This window comes from Miniopterus schreibersii, assembly GCF_964146895.1.
Source record: "Miniopterus schreibersii genome assembly, chromosome: 20".
Lineage (NCBI taxonomy): Eukaryota > Metazoa > Chordata > Mammalia > Chiroptera > Miniopteridae > Miniopterus > Miniopterus schreibersii.
In genome coordinates this window covers 21,018,271-21,037,004 of record NC_138122.1, presented here as the reverse complement: position 1 = coordinate 21,037,004, position 18,734 = coordinate 21,018,271, and the positions used below count along the sequence as shown (strand labels likewise).

At 47.4% G+C, this 18,734-nt stretch overlaps 1 protein-coding gene and 1 long non-coding RNA gene across 3 annotated transcripts in view; one reads left to right on the top strand and one right to left on the bottom strand.

Annotated features, from left to right (window-relative positions):
* Positions 1-18,734, bottom strand: part of LOC308549877 — a 216,587-nt gene that overhangs the window by 134,397 nt on the left and 63,456 nt on the right. The gene's annotated exons all lie outside the window — the stretch shown is intronic.
* The window catches only part of CCDC60 (coiled-coil domain containing 60), an 83,700-nt gene that overhangs the window by 47,464 nt on the left and 17,502 nt on the right, over positions 1-18,734 (top strand). The window contains exons 3-6 of the mRNA XM_081122987.1: positions 7,372-7,542; positions 10,619-10,726; positions 12,600-12,707; positions 17,672-17,762. Of these exons, the coding sequence (XP_080979113.1) occupies positions 7,372-7,542; positions 10,619-10,726; positions 12,600-12,707; positions 17,672-17,762 (478 nt within the window). The remainder of the gene's footprint in view (positions 1-7,371; positions 7,543-10,618; positions 10,727-12,599; positions 12,708-17,671; positions 17,763-18,734) is intronic.

The window sequence follows — 18,734 nt, the reverse complement described above, 5'->3', positions numbered from 1 at the left end:
TGGGAATCTGGAGACCCCATTACTGTCTTGGGTCTGCCTCTGGTTTGCTATGCGTCATCTCTCCCCTCTGGGCCTCAGTTTCCTCACTCGCAATCCAGGGACTCAGGACTTTCCCCAAGGGCCTTCTCACCTCCAAAATGCTCAGTCGAGCTTCTCTCTCAGGTCAGAACAAAGGATCCCAACACTGAGCCACGGAGTGGAGGGCTCTGGCCCCCAGATGCCAACCAGAATACAAATTCTCTGAAAGCAAAGAATCTTTTAAATTTTACATCTCTTCTCAGCCTCACATAGTACCTTGTACATGGTCAGTGTCCAATAGAGATGTCAGGAAAGAAGACACTAAATGAGTTGCCGTCAAAATGAGGCAGGATACATGGAAACGGGATTGGCAAGCAAGAGAGAGGTTTACATTAAACACTCATGACAGTACAATGGCGAATCATGAGAAATGTTGCCCGAAGACATGATCTCTAATTTTAGAGATACATTTAAGAAGAGAACTGACCTTCCACGGGAGATCAAATAATCAACATAATCCTTCTTGGGTTTCTTTTCTCCCTTCATTAAATCAACTCACCATTTTCTTAAATTGATGATAAAAAATAGATATTAGGTCCCCACTATATAGCCCCAAATGGGGAGGGGACAGAAGTGGTGAGTACAACATGGGGTCTGCCTTTGAGGAATTTAATTTCTAGAGATCTCTATAGCCCAGACTCTAAAGCTGCTTTGCAGAGAGAGAAATACAGCTCTTTTGCATGTTAGTTTTTCACTCACCACCTGCTCACCTGTGTGTGTACCCTGCATGGGTGAGAGGGCTTACTTTTCCAATTGTTGCCCGGGCAACAAGCAATAACTGATCAGGAGCCAAGGACCAATCCTTCCTCTCTACGAAGCAGTTTTGAATATCCCGTTTAGAACTGTACTTTATGTTTGCACGACGTATTTTTTAAATGCATTCACGTCTATTTCCTCATTTTTCACCGTTCACAACAAGTCAGATAAGACAATATTATCTCAAAGAACCGATGAGGAAGACAGGCTCAGGCCAGGCCACCAGTCCAGACTCTGCCCCATCTGGGCAACCTTGCCTAAGTCACTGAACCTCTCTGGGCTTCAGTTCCCTCGCTGTGAAATGAGCTAATAGTACTACTAATAGCTGCCTTGAGGATTACTTTAAGTTAGAGATCAGTAGCTACAAAGATTGTTTCACAGTTACTGCCACATGGTAATTATTCATCTTCTAGCTGTAATGGTGGTGGTGGTGGTGGTGACTGTTATTCCTACTTAATAGAACAGAATGGTTAATTATCCTGCCTAAATCACACAGCCAGTTGTTGGTGGAGTTAGAATTAGAACTTGGCGGGTGGTCTAAGTGGCATAAATGTACGTTCCACTTTTTCCTAAACCCATATAATTCCCCATTATCAGCCATGTCTCCCTCTGAAACATCACCAGGCTCTGACGCGGTTCCCTCAATTCTTACCCCCCTTTTCCCTCCTCCTCCTTTCCCCCCTTTCTTCATTTTCTTTAGTGAAAACCTGAGCTAGAGATCAAAGAAGAACTCAGAAAAGAAAACCACTTAAAATAATAATTAGACGTTTTCTGCATGTAATTTCTTATTCAGTGAAGCAGAGGTTAATTCCCTGGCCCTTCAGCTTAATAAATTTCATCATGTACATGATAACCAAGCATTTATCCTACCACCACCACAGACGGTAGATTCACAAACCTTTATGAATTACTGAGTGATGCAATTTACCAAATCCCAAAATAATTGCGGTCTAATTAGACTGTTTTGGCCGTCACCCTCAGAGAAGAGAACCTCTTCCTAAGCTCGCCACTTGAACCAAGTGCCACTTCCCAGAAGCCTGCAGGGCTTAGAGCCAAACCACCATCCTGGCTGTGGGCAAAGCCAGAAAGTTGTAACAGCAGTCATTCATGGCTCTGATGCTGGTGGTGGTGATGACTGCGATGATCACTGTTACCATTTGTTGCATACCTTCACTGTGCCAGGAACCAAGCCTCTCATATGATTCCCACAATATCCTAGGATGGCCACGAATTTATCCCAATTTTACAGATGAGGAAAGCGCATGACTCACCCAAAATCATGGACAATGAGTGACAAGGAAACAGTGACTAGTTAAAACTAGAACAGACCTTTGCCAAAACCAGTGCATTTTTCTCATGTAACACTTTGGAATCCGACCACCTGGGGTTAGATTCCAGTTCCACCAATTATTAACCCCATGCTCAGACGACTTGACCTCTCCAAGCCTTAGCCTGCTAATCAGTCAAGTGGGGATAGCAGTACCTAATCCGTAGGGATGTTGAGAATTCATGAGGATAACAAACAGAGAAAGCCTAGCTCAGTGAGTCACTCAAGTCATTACTGTGCACGCACCTGCTCCCCCCATCCCAGATAGAACAGATCTCTTCACAGCTCCAGAACCTCTGCTCTCCCAGCCCTCACTCCTGGCAGGCTCACACATACCTGTTACCTATTTCCTAGCTGCCCCTGGCACCCTCAGTGGAGACTCTCCCAGACCTACTTCTCTTGGCAGAGACTCAAGCAAATGGCTGGGTAAGAGGTTAGATATAAAGCCCAGATCTTAGAGGACCTCGCTGCCATGGGAAGGAGCCTGGACATTATCCTGAGAACAGTGGGAAGTCACTGAGGGTCTGGAGCCCTCTGATGGAAATGATGAGATCCCAATTTTAGAAAAGAGCCCTGTGGCAGCCAAGAGGACAATGGATTAGGAAGGAGAAAGACCAGGTAGGAAGCCACTTAAGAGTAACAGAAACAACCATGATAGTTTCCAGCCAGGGTGGTGGCAACAGGAAGGCAGTCAGGTGACATTTAGGAAGTAGAGTTGACATCGCTCATGATCGATGAATAAACATGAAGGGGGGGTAAAGGGAACAAAAGTAACCTCTCGTTTTACAGGTGAGACAAATTATTTTGGGCCACCCTAGAGTGACATCCTTAGCTGAAGCAACTCTCTGGGTTGTGCCTTCTTCCAACTCAAACAGCATCTGCCGGGTACATGTCTGCCCAGACCTCAGAAACACCATATGAGTTTTGCAAAGGAGCCAGAAAGAATAAAAGTGGAGCAGCTAAAGTCAAGTTTCCTGAGCCTTTATCACAGTTCCCATAGCATCTTTCCTTCACTTGATTTATGATAAAAAGGAAACCATGAACAGACTCTTTCTCTTTGGGCTGAGTCATTCAGGAAGGAGACAAATCCGTCTTGAACTTGTGATCTGTGAGGTAAAATCCTGACTCGGCAAAGCTCCCACTGTTGGGCATTACAATTAGCAAATGACCTAGGGATGCTAAAGGGATGTTCCGATGTGATTTAATAAGAATGTGGCTGCAATAAGCACTCAGAATATGTTTGCAATCAATTTGCTATATACACAATATGATACCAGAGCAATCTTTTGTGTATGCAACTGACCTTTATCTCTAACAAGCCTGTCCTATAAAGAGTGAGATCTCCACTGCAGATCATTAGCACTTTGGAAATGACTAATTTGCATGCTGACAAAGATATTAACTTGTGGCTGGTGGGGGGAACAATACAGCGCGTCCTTTTGTCTGAAAGGCAGTTCAAAATCTGTGTTGTGACTACAGTTGACTGAAGTTCAATTACTGTAATAAATGTATTCCAAATTTCATCTCAATTGCATTTGCATTTTAATGAATGATTCTCACCTTCTTGTCAGTTTGGCAGCCGGGCTAGATTTATTAAGTTATTGTATAAACAGGGCATTCTAATGCGGGGATTTAAATGCGAAAATATTTGCTTGGTGCCAGCCTGAACTGGAGCTGCGTTATTAATTTGCCTGTTGTATGGGTCGACTGAAAATTCAAGAATTTAAGGGTAGCGTTTCCAACCCCTCCGGTCCACCCTGGTGGCCCTCTCTTCTCTGAAATCAATCCCTCTGGGTGGGCTGACAAAGCAAGGTTGGGGAGCCAGCCTGATGAAGTGGGTTCTCCAAGCTGCCAGCCTCCACAAACTGGGGAGCAACTGAATTATTGGCTATCATTTCAAAACAGTAAAATTTGTTAAGTGAAAATTTCCCATGTAGGCAATTCCCCTCTGTTAAGAGCAGGACATCCCTGAAATCAGGTTGCTAGGAGTGTTTGTTCATCTAAATGTCATTCTGCCTTCCCTGTCGAAGCACTCCTGGCCTTATGGCCCCATATTTCTCAAAGGCAGAGACAGAAAATGTGAGTGAAAACCAGCTGGATGCAGAGCCATAATCCCATTAAAAGGTGTGTGTGTGGGGGGGTGCGTGTGTGTACATTTGGGCTGCTGCTTTTTAATAAAGCGATTTGTAGTGGTTAATCCCATGCCCCCCATAATAGAAAGGTTGAACTTAAGTTCCCTTCGTGGCCTCCAAACCCTCCAATACTCTGCAGCTTCCTGCAGGGCCCCCGTGAAGATAGCTAGGACTGTGTCTTAGATGACGTTCAGTCCTAGTGTCCTGCAGGGCCCTACGGATGGAGGCTGATTCAGGTAGTGGGACAATTACGGCGAGCAGAGTGCACTCAAGGATGAGACTGTCTCCTACGGATGGGCTTAAAGAACTTTCTCAGATGAGCTGATGGCTAGCCTGTGTTCAGAGTTTTATTTCCAACTTGTAGCAAGGGAATCGAACTTCTGATAAAGCCAGTTTGAAGATTTTTCTGGAGTTTTGTTTGTTTTTAGTTTTAAGTAGAGAGGAAAGAGCGGCTAGACCAGTGCAACTCAAACTTCAATGTGTATATGGATTACTTACTTGAGAGAGAAATTGTGAAATCAGCCCTACTGGCTTCCAATCCCTGCTTTGCCCTTTTCCAGCTCTATGACCCCCATCATTTACTTAACCTCTCCCCTGCCTTCGCACCTGTAAATCACACCAACCTCTCAGGAACCTTGCGTAAACTGACAATAATAATAGCTCCCAATCACTGAATCCTACGTAGTAGGCACCATACGAAGCTCTCGATGTCAAAATCCATCTCATTTAACCCTCCCAGCAGCCCTTTGAAGCAAGAACTAATATTTTCCCTATTGGAGGATGAAGAGGTTGTGGTCCAGAGAGAGGCAGGGTAGAGACGCCATCCAGAGGCTGCTCCCCAAGCCCTACCACTGCAGACACCTGCCCTCAAGTCTGAAGGCGCTTGGGAGTGAAACCCGGGCTGCTTCACTCCCGTCCCTTTGGTCTGTCTCAGCCAAGCCCTGCTGAGCGTATCCCATCGCCCAAGGGAGCATTTTTCATTCATCAGCTCACTCACAGACTCTGTACAGAGAACATATGTCCCTTAAAAATAAAGGCCCACCCCCATGCATTGGCTAAGAGGACGCTGCACTGGGGAGAGGAAACTTTCCATTTTCTAATCCGCCTTTCCCTCCGCTTGCCTGATGCAGTTAATTATCTTACTCCCCACCCTTCCTCCTGCCATGGTAGCCAGGGGAGTTTTCCATCAGGGGAAGCAGTGCCGCACGAGACGCAAGCGAGTGGATTTAAAGGCAAAAACCGCTCTTCCCTGCAAATAGCTCCCTTCACACAAATAGCCTGGTAATCAGCAATAACGATGAAGAAAATGTAGGGAACATACAAGGGAATTAAATGGGCATTTGCTAAAATATTAAGCATTTTTAAATCGGTCTCCTGCAGCCTGAAGTTCCCAGAATAGAGTCGTGTGTGTGGCATGAGGGTCCAGACCTTCCCCGCAACTCTATTCATCTCTCACCCAGGACTTTCCAGAAGTCTGGCAGCTGGGAGTCTGGCTGCCTTGGTTCAAAAGGGGCTGCAATTCCACCAAAAAACTTGCTAGATTTCTTCAAATTGGCCAACACTGACAACCACCCCCCCCCCCCCAAATCCCTCTCTGTGAGTTAACTGCCAAGACAGGCATTCATCACTCCATTTGCACCTCGGGGTTTGTTGCACACTTGGCTTTTCACAGTGTCCTCTCTGTAAAGGTCGAGAGAAACCTCTTCCTAGTTTCAGCACCAGGAATAGCGAGGCATCACCTGAACTGCTTTTGAAAAACCTTACGGTGATTAGGAATCACGTGAGGGATTGTTTCCCTCTTTGCATTGGCCCCTAGGACGCTCAGGGCCAAATTTGTACACTAGGTCATGTGACATGGGTTTTTATACTGTCTCACCTGACTCTGTTTTTTTGTTTTTCCTGCCTTTTTTTTTTTTTCTGCCTCTAATGCCTTTTGGAATAAGGGCATAAATAAGTTTAAAAAAAAAATCTCTTACCAATCTCCTGATTACTACAAAAAATATATATAACTAAGATACGAATTCTTGGAGGATATGTTCACCATTGCAATGCCAGTGCCTTAAACAGAACGTGAAACATAGTATGTGCCTAACACAGAGTCTGACATGTAACAGGTGTCTGCCCCAGGGCCTGGGACATAGTATCCAAGCCCCCCTGTGACAAAGACCATCAGCCTACCACTCATTATAAAATTAATTAATAAAGATGCTGTTAACGTTAAAGAAAATAAAATGGGTTAGGCTGTTCCATGAGTGTGGGCCTAGGCATTCGATCGTACTGCGTTCTTGTCATATGGCTGCCATAACAAAGTACTGCTGGTCAGGTGGCTTAAACAATGGAAATGTACTGTCTCACAATAATTTTGGATGCTAGAAGCCCAAGATCAAGGTGTCAGGAGGGTTGATGTCTTCTGAGAGCTGTGGGAATTTGTTCCAAGACTTTTCCCTGGCTTCTGGTGCTTTGTTTGCGATCTCTGGCATCCCCTGGCCTACGGAAGCATCACCCCATCTCTGCCTTTATCTTCACATGGCATCCTCTTTGCACGCATGTCTGTGTCCAGATCTCTCCCTTCTTATAAGGACACCTGTCCTATTGAACTAGGGGTCAACCCTACTCCAATACGACCTCATCTTAACAAATTACCTCTGCAGCGACCCTATTTCCAAATAAGGTCACGTTCGGACATACTGGGGGGTTAAGACTTAAACCTATGAATTTGGGGGGGACACAATTCCATCTATAACACATATATTTCAAGATCCAATTGGTTACAAGTTCTGCAGCGGACGGTGGAGGCTTTTGTCCAGTTACATGCTGAGATCGGAGCCCAAGGCTCACAAAGCTGGCTGGGTCTGCTCAGCATCCCTGGAGCCCTCCCACCGCCATGCAAGGCCATCGTCACACACGATGGGTGTCCTCAACCCCGAACCTACTCTCTGCCTCCCGCGTGACCCCTACCGGGAATCGAACCAGCAACCTTCCAGTGCCCGGGATGCTGCCCAACCGAGCCACGCCAGCCAGGACAAGACTGTATTTTTCTTAATGGTCAACTCATGTCCCTGTCTTCCCCCCGTCTAGCTTCCTGATTCAATCCGTGAAAATAGGCCGTGGGTATTTTACCATGCTGAGGGAGGAGAGTGCCTGGAAAAAAAGCCAACAGCAACTTCAGAAACTGAAAGAAGAAGAAAGACATAAATTCCAACCGGCCAAAAAGGTCTCAGAAATCCACTACAGGGATATCATTCTGGCGTAAGTAGACACCGTGGCCGTGGCCCATGGTCTTGGGAAGGACCTCGGACAGCGAACGCTGCCTGGCTGGGTTGAGGGATGGGAGCTGGCTCGGAGGGGAGCCCCTTCTCTGGCTAGTGTCTAATGACTACGTTTAGCCTGGTCCAGCCTAACTTTCCAGCCTCGCCTTCTGGCACTCGGTGGAATATTTTCTCCTACATGTGTCTGTCCTCGTATCTAATTCCAAGAGCTACACAGGCACATCATGACCTGAGCCACCTTCATCCAGCCACTCGGTGGGCCACCATGAAGTGTCCTCGTGGAACCTCGAAGGGGCATGGGATACAGAGAAGGGCACTCAATGATCAGGGGGCCCTTACTCTCTCTGTGAGGGTCCCGAGAGCTCAAAAGAGAAGGAATGGACCCAGCTCTTTTTTGCAGGAGCTGTGCTCAGATTAACGGGCGAGTGAACAGGCGCTGGGAGGGGGCGGTGTCTGTTAAAGATCCTCCTGTGCCTGCTTAAATTGTTCACTTGTAACGTTCCCCTTGTCTGGATGGGGCTTTTAATCCATGGTCACAAAACAGTGCTCCCCTCTCCGATCCATGTTTCTGTGTGAAAGATGTGGTTTATTTAAAGTTTAATAAGTTTAAATATGCATGAGGTGGCTCCTCTTGTAGACACTGGTCTGGGTATGTCTTATCTGGTGAATTCTATGAGCTGTACAAGGCCGATTATTAAACTATAATGAGGCCATTACTGCAATGTGGCCATCAAATCAGGCCAGGAAGCAGGGGTTGTAAAGTAGCATTGATAGAGTATCCTGACCAGTACAGAGTAGTGGTTAAGAGCACAGGACTGGGTTCAAGTCCTGGCTTCCTCCATACAACTGTTTCGCCTTGGGCAGGTTGCTGAACCTCTCTTTTCTTCACCCATATGGATGATCCCAAACTCCCAAGTTAATTCTGAGGATTAAGTGAAATAGCGCTTAGCACAGAGCCTGGCATATGAGACGTGCTCAGTGGCTGTTAGCTGCTATTATGCAATAAAGAGAATTTGATCCTCAGATTTATGGCTAATAATCTTAATGTCCAGGCTTGAAAGCATCTCACATCTAAGAGCAATGCTTCTATAAGTATAATTCCAATCACAGAAGTATCAGAAGTACAAGTGTCCTTTCTTAAATACTTTTTTTAAACAAGGTATTTGATCTTGTGCATTATAAAAGCAAAGGGGATTATGCTTCTCCCGTCCGGATCTAAGACCATGGGATAAGTTCTTTTAGACAAAAGTTTTAAGTCTGGCAAACTATGCAGGGAAAAAAGAAACTCAAGCATGTCCCCAAAGGTTTCTGCCTGCCAGCAGTCTTCCCCACTGTGCTCAACAAACTCGTTTTTCAGCTGGAAATTAAGCTGAAAAGTTGGAGAAAACACAAGGGGTAAAATGTGTCTTACGGTGGTTGAGAGAAGACGTAAAACCAGAGGTTAAGGAGTGTAAAGGCTGGGTTAATTTCTACATATTCTAAACCCCTGGGGGTAAGAGTTGACAGCCAGTAAGATTGGGCACTGCCATAGTTGGGGGGGGATAAATGGTGATGGAAGGTGGTGAACACACAACACAATCTACAGATGATGCACACCTGAAAACTATATAATTTTATTAACCAAAACCACCCCAATAAATTCAATTTTTTAAAGTGTAAAATTGTCCAGCCGGCATGGCTCAGAGGTTAAGCATCAACCTAGGATCCAGGAGATCGCGGTTCCATTCCTGGTCAGGCACATGCCCCAGTTGCAGGCTCGATCCCCAGCAGGGGGTGTGCAGGAGGCAGCCGATCAGTGACTCTCTCTCTCTCTCATCATCAATGTTTCTATCTCTCTCCCTCTCCCTTCCTCTCATTCTGAAATCAATAAAAATATGTATTTTTTTAAAAGTGTAAAACCTGTACACTGAAAACTACAGGACGACATTGAAAGAAGTTAACAAAGATCTGAATAAATGGAAAGACATCAAAAAACAAAAACTTGGCACTGCCAAGGTATTTGCTTGTGGCTTCCTCAGCTCTAGGGTTCAATAAAAAGCCCTTGGAAATGGAAATCAGGCGACCTAGATTCTGGTCCCATTTTTTCCCGTTAACTCTGTGACCCCAGAATTGTCCTCGAATTCCCAGGAGGAAGGTAAATTCCTAATATGTGCCCCCACAGCCTCCTCTGCCCCCACTGTAGGACATTCTCAAAACACCAGCCAACGGGATCCTTCTCAGATGCAAGTCAGATCATGTATTCTCTCAGCTCAAAATCCTTTACATTAATTCAGAGAAAAGGCCAACACCCTTGCAACGGTCCCCAAGCCCCCACTTCTCTCTCCACCCTCCTCTCTCTTCTCTCTCTATCGCTCAGTCCACTCCAGCCACACTGGCCTCCTTGCTGTCTCTATAACACAGGTGCACCTCAGGACATTTGCACACGCTATTCCCTCTGTCCAGAATGCTCTGCCCCTAGACATCTGAATGGCTCACTCCTTTACCCTCTGCAGATTTTTATCAAATGTCGCCTTCTCGGTGACACCTTCCCTATCACCCTCCTTAAAATTGCAACTCCCAGAGCTCCCAGCCCTTCCAAACCCCCTTGGTCTGCTTTTTTTTCTCCCCATAGCATTTATCACTATCTAGAATGGGGCAGGGAGGCCATGCTGGCCAAACCCGGCCCCCAGGCTGATTTTGTAAATAAAGTTTTATTGGAACACTGCCATTACATAGTGTTTCCATACAGGCAATGGCATGGCTGCTTCCATGCTACTAAGTAGTTGTGACATATACCATATGTCCTACAACGTCAGAAAGATTTGTGTGACCCTTTAAGAAAATAGATCCAATGGTATACTAGTACACCACACAATTTACCTATTCATCCCCTTTGCCCCTCCACTGGAATATGCGCAAATGTGACTGGGCGCCAACTATATGCCAGGCGATAATTATGGCTGGAGAGATGAGGGTTCTATATGCCCAATCATATTTGCCAAATAACCCCTGGCGAGAGGCGTTTGAAACCGCTGCTCACTGTCCACTCTGTTTCTCTCTTCCTGCCGGTCCTTCAGCACCTACGATGATGAGAAGGTTAAGAAGGCGGGGGCCGGAGTCATACCTCGCCCCTTCACCCCCAAGCACAACTGCATCATTTCGCCCCTGCTACGCGAGGCTCACGTGTAAGTACAGCGTTGCCTCTGACTCAGCCAGCCTTTCCTTTGCCCTCCTGAAAGGGACATGGAGCCTGGAGCCTACAACACTATTTGGCAAATAAAAACAACAGAGAGCAGACTCGGTGGTTTAGAGCTAAGTGGCAAATCAGCCGGGACGGAGTCATTCCGTTCCTCACCGAGCCAGACGCTCTAAATGTCAAATGGTTTGCGAAGCCTCATAAAAAATCTGTCTACAGCCCTCACCGAGGGTGTGCAACAACATTGCAGCCACAGCTCGGGGGACAGGTTCTCCCCAAGGCTCGAGCGCAGAGCTATTTCCCAGAGAAGCCCCGGGTCCCCTGACCCAAGGCGTGAACTCATCAGCGCTCGGCGTACCTGGCTAATGAGCCCCCCGAAGAACACTCCGGCTCTCTGAAACCTTGGCATCTTGCTCCCCTTGGGTCTACGCCAGAGAACTTCAAGCCCAACTCTCTCTCTTCTGCTAGTCAGCACTTTTCAGTGGGAAGATTTCAGGCACAGACATGGAAGCTTTTGACTTCAGGGCAGGGTTTCTCAATCGGACATCGGGGCAGAAATAATTCTTTGTTGTGAAGGACTGTCCTTTGCTGTAGGGTGTTTGGCAGCACCTACCCACTAGGGGTCAGTAGCACCCAACCCCAAGTTGTGACGACCAAAAAATGTCTCCAGACACTGACCCAGGGGCAATGAACACAGTGCAATGAATTCTAGACTTCTCTGTCCACTGTCCACTCGTTTCTCAAATATCGTTCGGGCCCTACGTATGCACAGTAACAACGGCGCACTGAGCACTCTGTAGGCAGTGAATCTCCTTCAGTCCTCTTGTGTTGGTGTGTGGTTGTCCCCTCTCTGCAGATGAGAAAGCAGAAGCTCAGAGAGGTGTAGTGAGAAAGCACGGCCTCAGGGGTTAAACAGGCTTGAGTTCAAATCCTCACTAATCCTCGAAGTCAAATCTGAGTGTGACCTCGGGCAACTGGCTCTCCCTCTCTGAGCCTCAAGTCCCTGGTCCACGAGGAGGCCGTAATCCCAGTACCCTCCCTATGGGATGTTGGGAGCATGAAATGAGATAGTCGCATCCCATCTCTGTCACCAAGAAGCTGTGTGACCTAGAGCAAAGTCACTGTACCTCTCTGAGCCCGTTTCCTCTTCTCTACAGCGTGCATAATGATTCATACCCAGCAGGCTGCTGAGAGAAATAAATAACACGTGTAAAGTGCCTTAGTCAATGCCTGGCTCACTGTAACACGAGATGCCCCCCCGAAATCAAAATATAGCTTAGACATATTTTTAAACAATGTTTCAGATGCATTTTCAAGTAGTATGTTCAAAAGTTTTCCTTTCCTCAATATTCAGGCAAAGGATTTATATACACATTTAAAGCAAGGGACCAATTGTTAATCTGGGGGAGGGCGAGAAATATAGTAAATATGCTAGTTTCCCTGGGTTTCGAGACTTCATCAACACTCTTAGTGTGTTTACTGTACTCTTATCAGGTGAACAATTGGATACCTGTAGGATGTTAATTTCCTTCAATCCCCTCATTCCCCCGAGTCGAGACCTCCAGCTGTGGGACCCCTGCACTGTCACTGGCACAGGGTCATCTTATGTCAAATCATGGCTCTGCCACCTACTAGCCCAGTGACCTGGCACAAATTCCTTAATTCCTCTGAGCCTCGGGCTCCTCACCTGTAAAATGGGGCCATTGCAAAGGTTCAATGAGCTGCTGCATGAGAAATACTTGTGCCCAGAGCAGGGCAACACCTCTAACTGGGAACCAGCACAGCTCTGCCTCTGTTGCCACAACTGTGAGGAATGTTATTCTGACAGGATCCCGCTGTGCTCCCCCTCTCTGTCTTTGCAGGGAATCCCTCTTCCGCCAGCTGTGTGCCCTCCACTGGCTCCTGGAGGCCCTGACTATCGACCACACCCACCACACCATGAAGCCCTTGATCACCTGCTGGAATACGAAGTAGGTCTCAGCTCTGCCACCAGCTGCAACCAGCAACAGACCAGACCCTGGGGGAGGAAACACCTATTTGTCCTTCCCCTACGTTTGTTGTTTTGGGTGGGTCTTGGAGACCTGGGACCCCTCCCACTCCCACCAAGGCACCCTAGCTATTTTCAAAATATCTCTGTTGCTCACAGAATTTGTTTGAAAACCACCGCCTAAAAACAATTACCACAACGTGGGTTTTTTTAAAACAAAAGTGCCCAAGTAATAAATAAATATAATTTATTCCTATTACAATTTTTCCAAAAATTCCAAAGTATATAAAGTATGAAAGCCTTTACCAACCCCCAATTCATTCCCCTCCCTGGAGGAAATTCCTTCCGAAGGTCTGAGGTGAGTCCTTCTAATGCCTCCCCCTTATAAATATATATACAGATACATAAATTTTTTTACAGAAGTGGGATCACATTACACATACTGTTTGTTCTCTACGTGCCCCCCCCCCTCCTTTTACGATGTCTCATGGACATCTTTCCATGATGGTATATACAAAGTTTTCACATTTTTTAACACTTTCCACATCCCTTTAAGAGAATACTCCTGTTCTATGGTGTGGATGGACCATAATTTAGATACCCATTTCTCTATTGATGGCTCTCAAAGTTCTGCATTTCAAACAGGACTGCACAGAGAATCCTCACGCATATACTTTAAGCCCAGTTGGAAATATTTCTGTTGGCTAAATTCTGAGAAATTGAATTTCCAGGTCAAAGCAACATCTAAATTTTTTTCACAGTTGCTTGCTTAGATTCTAAGAAAAAGGGCCCTCGGCCAATGGGCTTCTAATAGCATTTCATTTCTCCGAGCAAGCGGCCAGCGGCAACGTTTTGCTTCTGACATCTGAGCGCCTGTTCTTCCAAACTGAGGAAAGAACATAATGACAGAAAGGGCCGTCTTTATCTCCTTTGACTGGTTTTAGAAATGTGCCCAGACTGGGGTCACAATGAGAGTTAGTTATACAGGCTCCACTATGAGGTCTCAGGGCAGAACCTGAACCAGAGCCTCAGCCAGGCCCTGACAGCCAAGATTCCCAAAGGAAGTCAGAGTTCTCCTTGGGGGTTCTTCTTTTTTCTAGAGAACCATTTGCTCCCGATGGTGATTCTAGTTCGGGGTCAGTGTATGCAGGTAAAGGGTTAATAGCCAGTTCTCCCAGCAGGAGAAGCTATAAGTTATAGTCTGGCCAATGCCCACGGTGGACATGGTCAGGCTGTGGCTGATTCCAGGCTTAGCAACATGACACCATCGAACCTGCAGCTGGGAAGAGATGCGCACGCTCAGTTCTTGTGAGCCAGTGTGGGCCAACCCCAGCACACCACTGTCTGAGATTGACTTTTTAAAAATTTAGGAATCTGTGGGTGGGGGGTGGGGCAGGGGAACTAAGTTCCCTGGAAAGTGCCAGAAAGTATCTTTCTAGTTAGCAAGAAAGGAGAAGGGCATCTTTCTTCTCTTTAACACCTAATCCCTATTTGTGGTGTTTCATCTTCACAAGCCTTATTCCATTGCATCTCCACAACATAGCTAATACCCCGCTCCCATTTTACAGATGAGGAAACTGAGGCTCACACAGGCTCAATAACTTAACACAAACACACATCTAGGAAGCAGTGGGGGCAGGCGGATGCCTCCAACAGCCAGTCCGCCCGATTCCTAAGCCACCAAGATACACCACTCTCCAGGGTCCGATGGTCGGAGGGGCTTGCCTGATGTCACAGACAGTAAATCAGGGGCATGGATTAGGTAAACTGGGTTAAGCTGCTGTAATGAACAATCCCCAAAATCTCGGCAGCTTCACACAACGCAAGCTCTACTTTTTGCTCACCCTACATGTCATCAACAGGGGGCTCTCTGCTCATTAGACACTCAAGGACCAGGCTGGTAGGAGGTCCACCTCAACGCGAGCTTCCACCACCCGCGCAGCAGAAAAGGGACGCCGCTTTGTGTGTGTGTTTTGAAATATATCTTTACTGATTTCAGAGAGAGAAAGGGAGAGGGAGAGAGAAATAGAAACATCAATGATGAGAAAGTCATTGATCGGCTGCCTCCTGCACGCCCCCGACTGGGGATCGAGCCCACAACCCGGGCATGTGCCCTGACCGGGAATCACACCACGATCTCCTGGATCCTAGGTTGATGCTCAACCGCTGAGCCACGCCGGCTGGGCTCACTCACGCATTTTTGAGCAAAGCCAGTCACGGTGCTACACCTGACTCTTAGGAGCCTGGAGACCTGGGACCCTAGTGAACTACGTAATAACCAACCCACCAAGCTATGGGGGGGCAGCAACTTGCTCTGCCCTTCGAAAGGTGTGCAGTCAGCCCGCTGCGGACGAGGCTCGGGCTATTTATTTCTTTCCCTCCTGCTACTGATCTTCCTTTTTGGTTTACTTGCTGCTGAAAATGAAACAGAGAGATGGATTCTGTCTAACCAGACCTTTTCTTCATCAACGGCTTTGCCAGAGCTCGGACGCTGGGCTTTTTAAGATCTCTAAGAAGCCTGCTGCGTGTTCAGCTCATTCCGCCAGCTGGCTGAAGTTGTCCCAGATTTCGGGTCATCTTGGAAGTCGCTGTTAACAGAAAACCCCCATCCTCCCAATCAGGCCAGGACATTTAAGGTTTCTGAAAGCTTGGCTTGGACCAGATTTAATTTTAAAAGGGGAAGGGGGCCGCTTTTGAACTTCAGAAAGGAGACGACAGGCACAGCAGGGGCTGTGTTAGCAAAGGATGGAAAACAAAAGGCCCTGCGGTCTTGAAACCTCCAAAGACGACTTGCTCAAGCCTCCAGTTGGTGAGCCTTCAATCAAACTTCAGGAGTGATGCTAGTTTAAATATTGCTTATAGGACTGAAGTACTGCTGCTCCTTCCTCTGGCTGGATTTTAAATATTCCTTAATTCGATTACTCAGGGGGAGAGGCAGGCAGAACCGACATTAAATGAGCTTCACTGTTAATTATTCAGAGGGCTTTTTATTGTGTAATCAAACATAAAGTCTTTACAAAAACCTTGGAGGCGCACGCTCACCCCGCCTTCCCCAGCCCGACTCCCACCTTGGGGTCTGGGTGCATTGTTTGCTTTGCAGCTGTGAGCTGGCAGGTGCTCGGCAAGGCTCTGCCAGTGAAGGGCGCACCCCCCCTCCCCATCCGGGCTGGTAAAGGCCTTCGATCCTGCGGCTCAGACCCCCATGCCAGTCCGAAGTAAGGTTGGTCTTGATCACGTTTTGCCTCCTGTATCTGAGCATCCTCCCCCACCAATGGCTCTCTGCAGCCCCTGATAACTCTAGGCCCCCGACGGTGCCTCCCCCCATCAAACTGGTCTGGCCCTATCATTTCCTCAGGTTCCTCGTCTATGCTAGGTGACAGCAGCCAAAGGACTGAAAGGATCCCAGCCATCTACAGTCCTTTCTGCCGAGAAAAAGGGGGTAAAGGGATGGATGGATGGAAGGAAGGAAGGAAGGAAGGAAGGAAGGAAGGAAGGAAGGAAGGAAGGAAGGGAAGGAGGGAGGGAGGGAGGGAGGAAGGAAGGAATCGATAGATCAATCAACCAAGGAAGGAAGGAAGGAAGGGAGGGAGGGAGGGAGGGAGGGAGGCAGGCAGGCAGGCAGGCAGGAAGGACGGGATCGATAGATCAATCAACCAACCAACAGACAGGTGGGGTAGTTGAGAGAGCAGACAGGAGTCTTCAGCTTGCTCATCAGAGAGCCACTGCGGCACAGCCACAAGTCCAACGTCCAAAGGGCTCTGAAAACTCAGTTTCCCCGAAACCCATTTGGCAGCAAAATCTGCGATGAACCCAATTATTTGATGGTAAAAACTTGAAGCAATTTATAGCCTTTATTTACACACACACACACCAGTGTGAATATTCATATACATCATTGCAGAAATATCACCATGTTTGACTTGCAGCATGCCACCTCAGGCCCCCCTGGAGTGATGATATTAGCACGTGACACGTGCTGCTTCGCTCCTTTCCAAGATGCCAAAACTCTGAATCTGGTCTCACATCTGGTTCCGCGGGTTTCAGATAAGGGATTGTGGGCATGTCACCAACAGAGCCTGCTGGGGCTTCGATTGGTCGCATACCCAGAAAATCCCCCAACCCACGAGGGGAGGAGCCAGGTTTTGCAGGACCTAAAGTTTATTTAACTGGGGGAGGGGGGAGCTTTAAGAAACAGAATACAAAATTACAATACAAAGTTCGGTGCAGGGCCCTGGAGAGGCCCATGCAAGCGAGGGTCATTTGATTCACTGCACATACGCACCATGGTAAGAGCGACTTAAGACCTCCTCCTCCGGTTTGTTTTCTCATCTGTAAGAAGGGATGGTAATGACTATATCACAAGGTTTCGTTGCAACGATTTAGTGAGAATGCACAGAAGCGTCTTGCCTATAATATCATACAGAACTTTTGCTCAATAAACTCCAAGCCAGTGATTTTCACTGTGCAATCCACCCCCAAGCTCCCCCCAGCCCCCACCCAGCAAGGCTCTCTCTCTGTTACTGAGAAGTGTCCCTGATGGTGGGACCCTCAGGCATCAGAGTGGGCAGAGATTCCGAAATGAACACGCTTTTCATTTCACTCCCCCGGAGCAAGCGCAGACCTGCCCTGGAGTCTGAGAGGACGGGAGTCCAAAATGCAAGCAGATGCAGAACGCATGCAAATATATTCCACCTCCCTCGGCCCCGCTCCCACCCCACGCATCCCCACCCCCAGTGAGCGGGGGTCTCTGCTAACCTTGATTTTCACTCGCAAGACCCAGCTATGGAGAACTGTCCCTCCCACTTCTTCACGGGTACAGGACAGGGTAAAAAAGATCATATCCGAGACCAGCCACCAGCCATCATCTGCTTATTGCATTTCTTAAAAGAACTTGTAATAAACCAAGACTCTGGAAACGGAAAACTCATTAAGCTGTTTCTCACTCAGGGACCCAGGTGGAAGCAAGAGCACGATAAAAAAGATCATTAAGGACAAGTCCATGGGACAGAGGTGGGAGCACTTCATCACAGCGCCCAAGGTAACAGACAGGTCTCGACTTGCCGCCTGACTACCAGCCCCGGCGTGTGCCGGTGGCGTCCTTGGCAGTCTTTTCTCTCACGGGATTTCTCTTTTTTTCTGGTGGGCTCTCTGAGGGAAGGGGAGTCAGAACCACCTGCTCTTGGGTAGTTATCTGGGGATTAGAGGAGAAATGACATTTGGCTGGACATCTCTTCACAGAGGAGGGGAGGGACGGCTGAGGCACTCCTTAACAGATGTCACCAGAAGGAAATGGGCCCACCTCACTCTATATTTTTAATCAGTAACAGTCACCTCCCTCTCGATTTCCCTCTTTCTCTCTCTCTCTCTCTCACACACACACAGTCAGAAAATAAGATTGGACAGACATGGCTTTCTATGAACTAGAACGTGCTTATTAAGAGAACATCAAGAGGTCGACTCTTTTCGCAGAAACTATTCTCAGTCCCCAATCTCCCAAACTCATCTACTCAACAAAACAATAATGGCAGGTGACCTTTAGACATGTGAAGGTGGGCGAGAGAGTATATGACTAGAGCGTTGGCGGAACCTTTCCCCTTACCCACGAAACGGGCGTGATGCTCACCCCCGGCTACTCCGCAACATCAGTAAAGGATCCCAGGAGACAACACACAAACTCACCTTGAAAATGTTCAAGTGCTGGGCATTCCTGTGGTTATATAATTTTTAGAAGCCACTTGTTAACATAACTGCAATGGACCAGGTTGTGTGCTAAGGAAGCTAGCCTGTCCTCTTAGCAATCCCATGAGGCAGCATTCTGACCCCCAGATGGGACAGGAGGAAGCTGGGGCTCAGGGACGTTAAGTGACTTGCACAAGGTCACACAGCCGGGTCACGGCAGAGCCAAGAGTCAACCCTGGTCTGTTTATTAAACACTGTTTACTAAACACTGGGCTTTCGGATGCATGTTCTCCATAGTACCATGACTATAACTGCCCCCATGAAGAGTTTC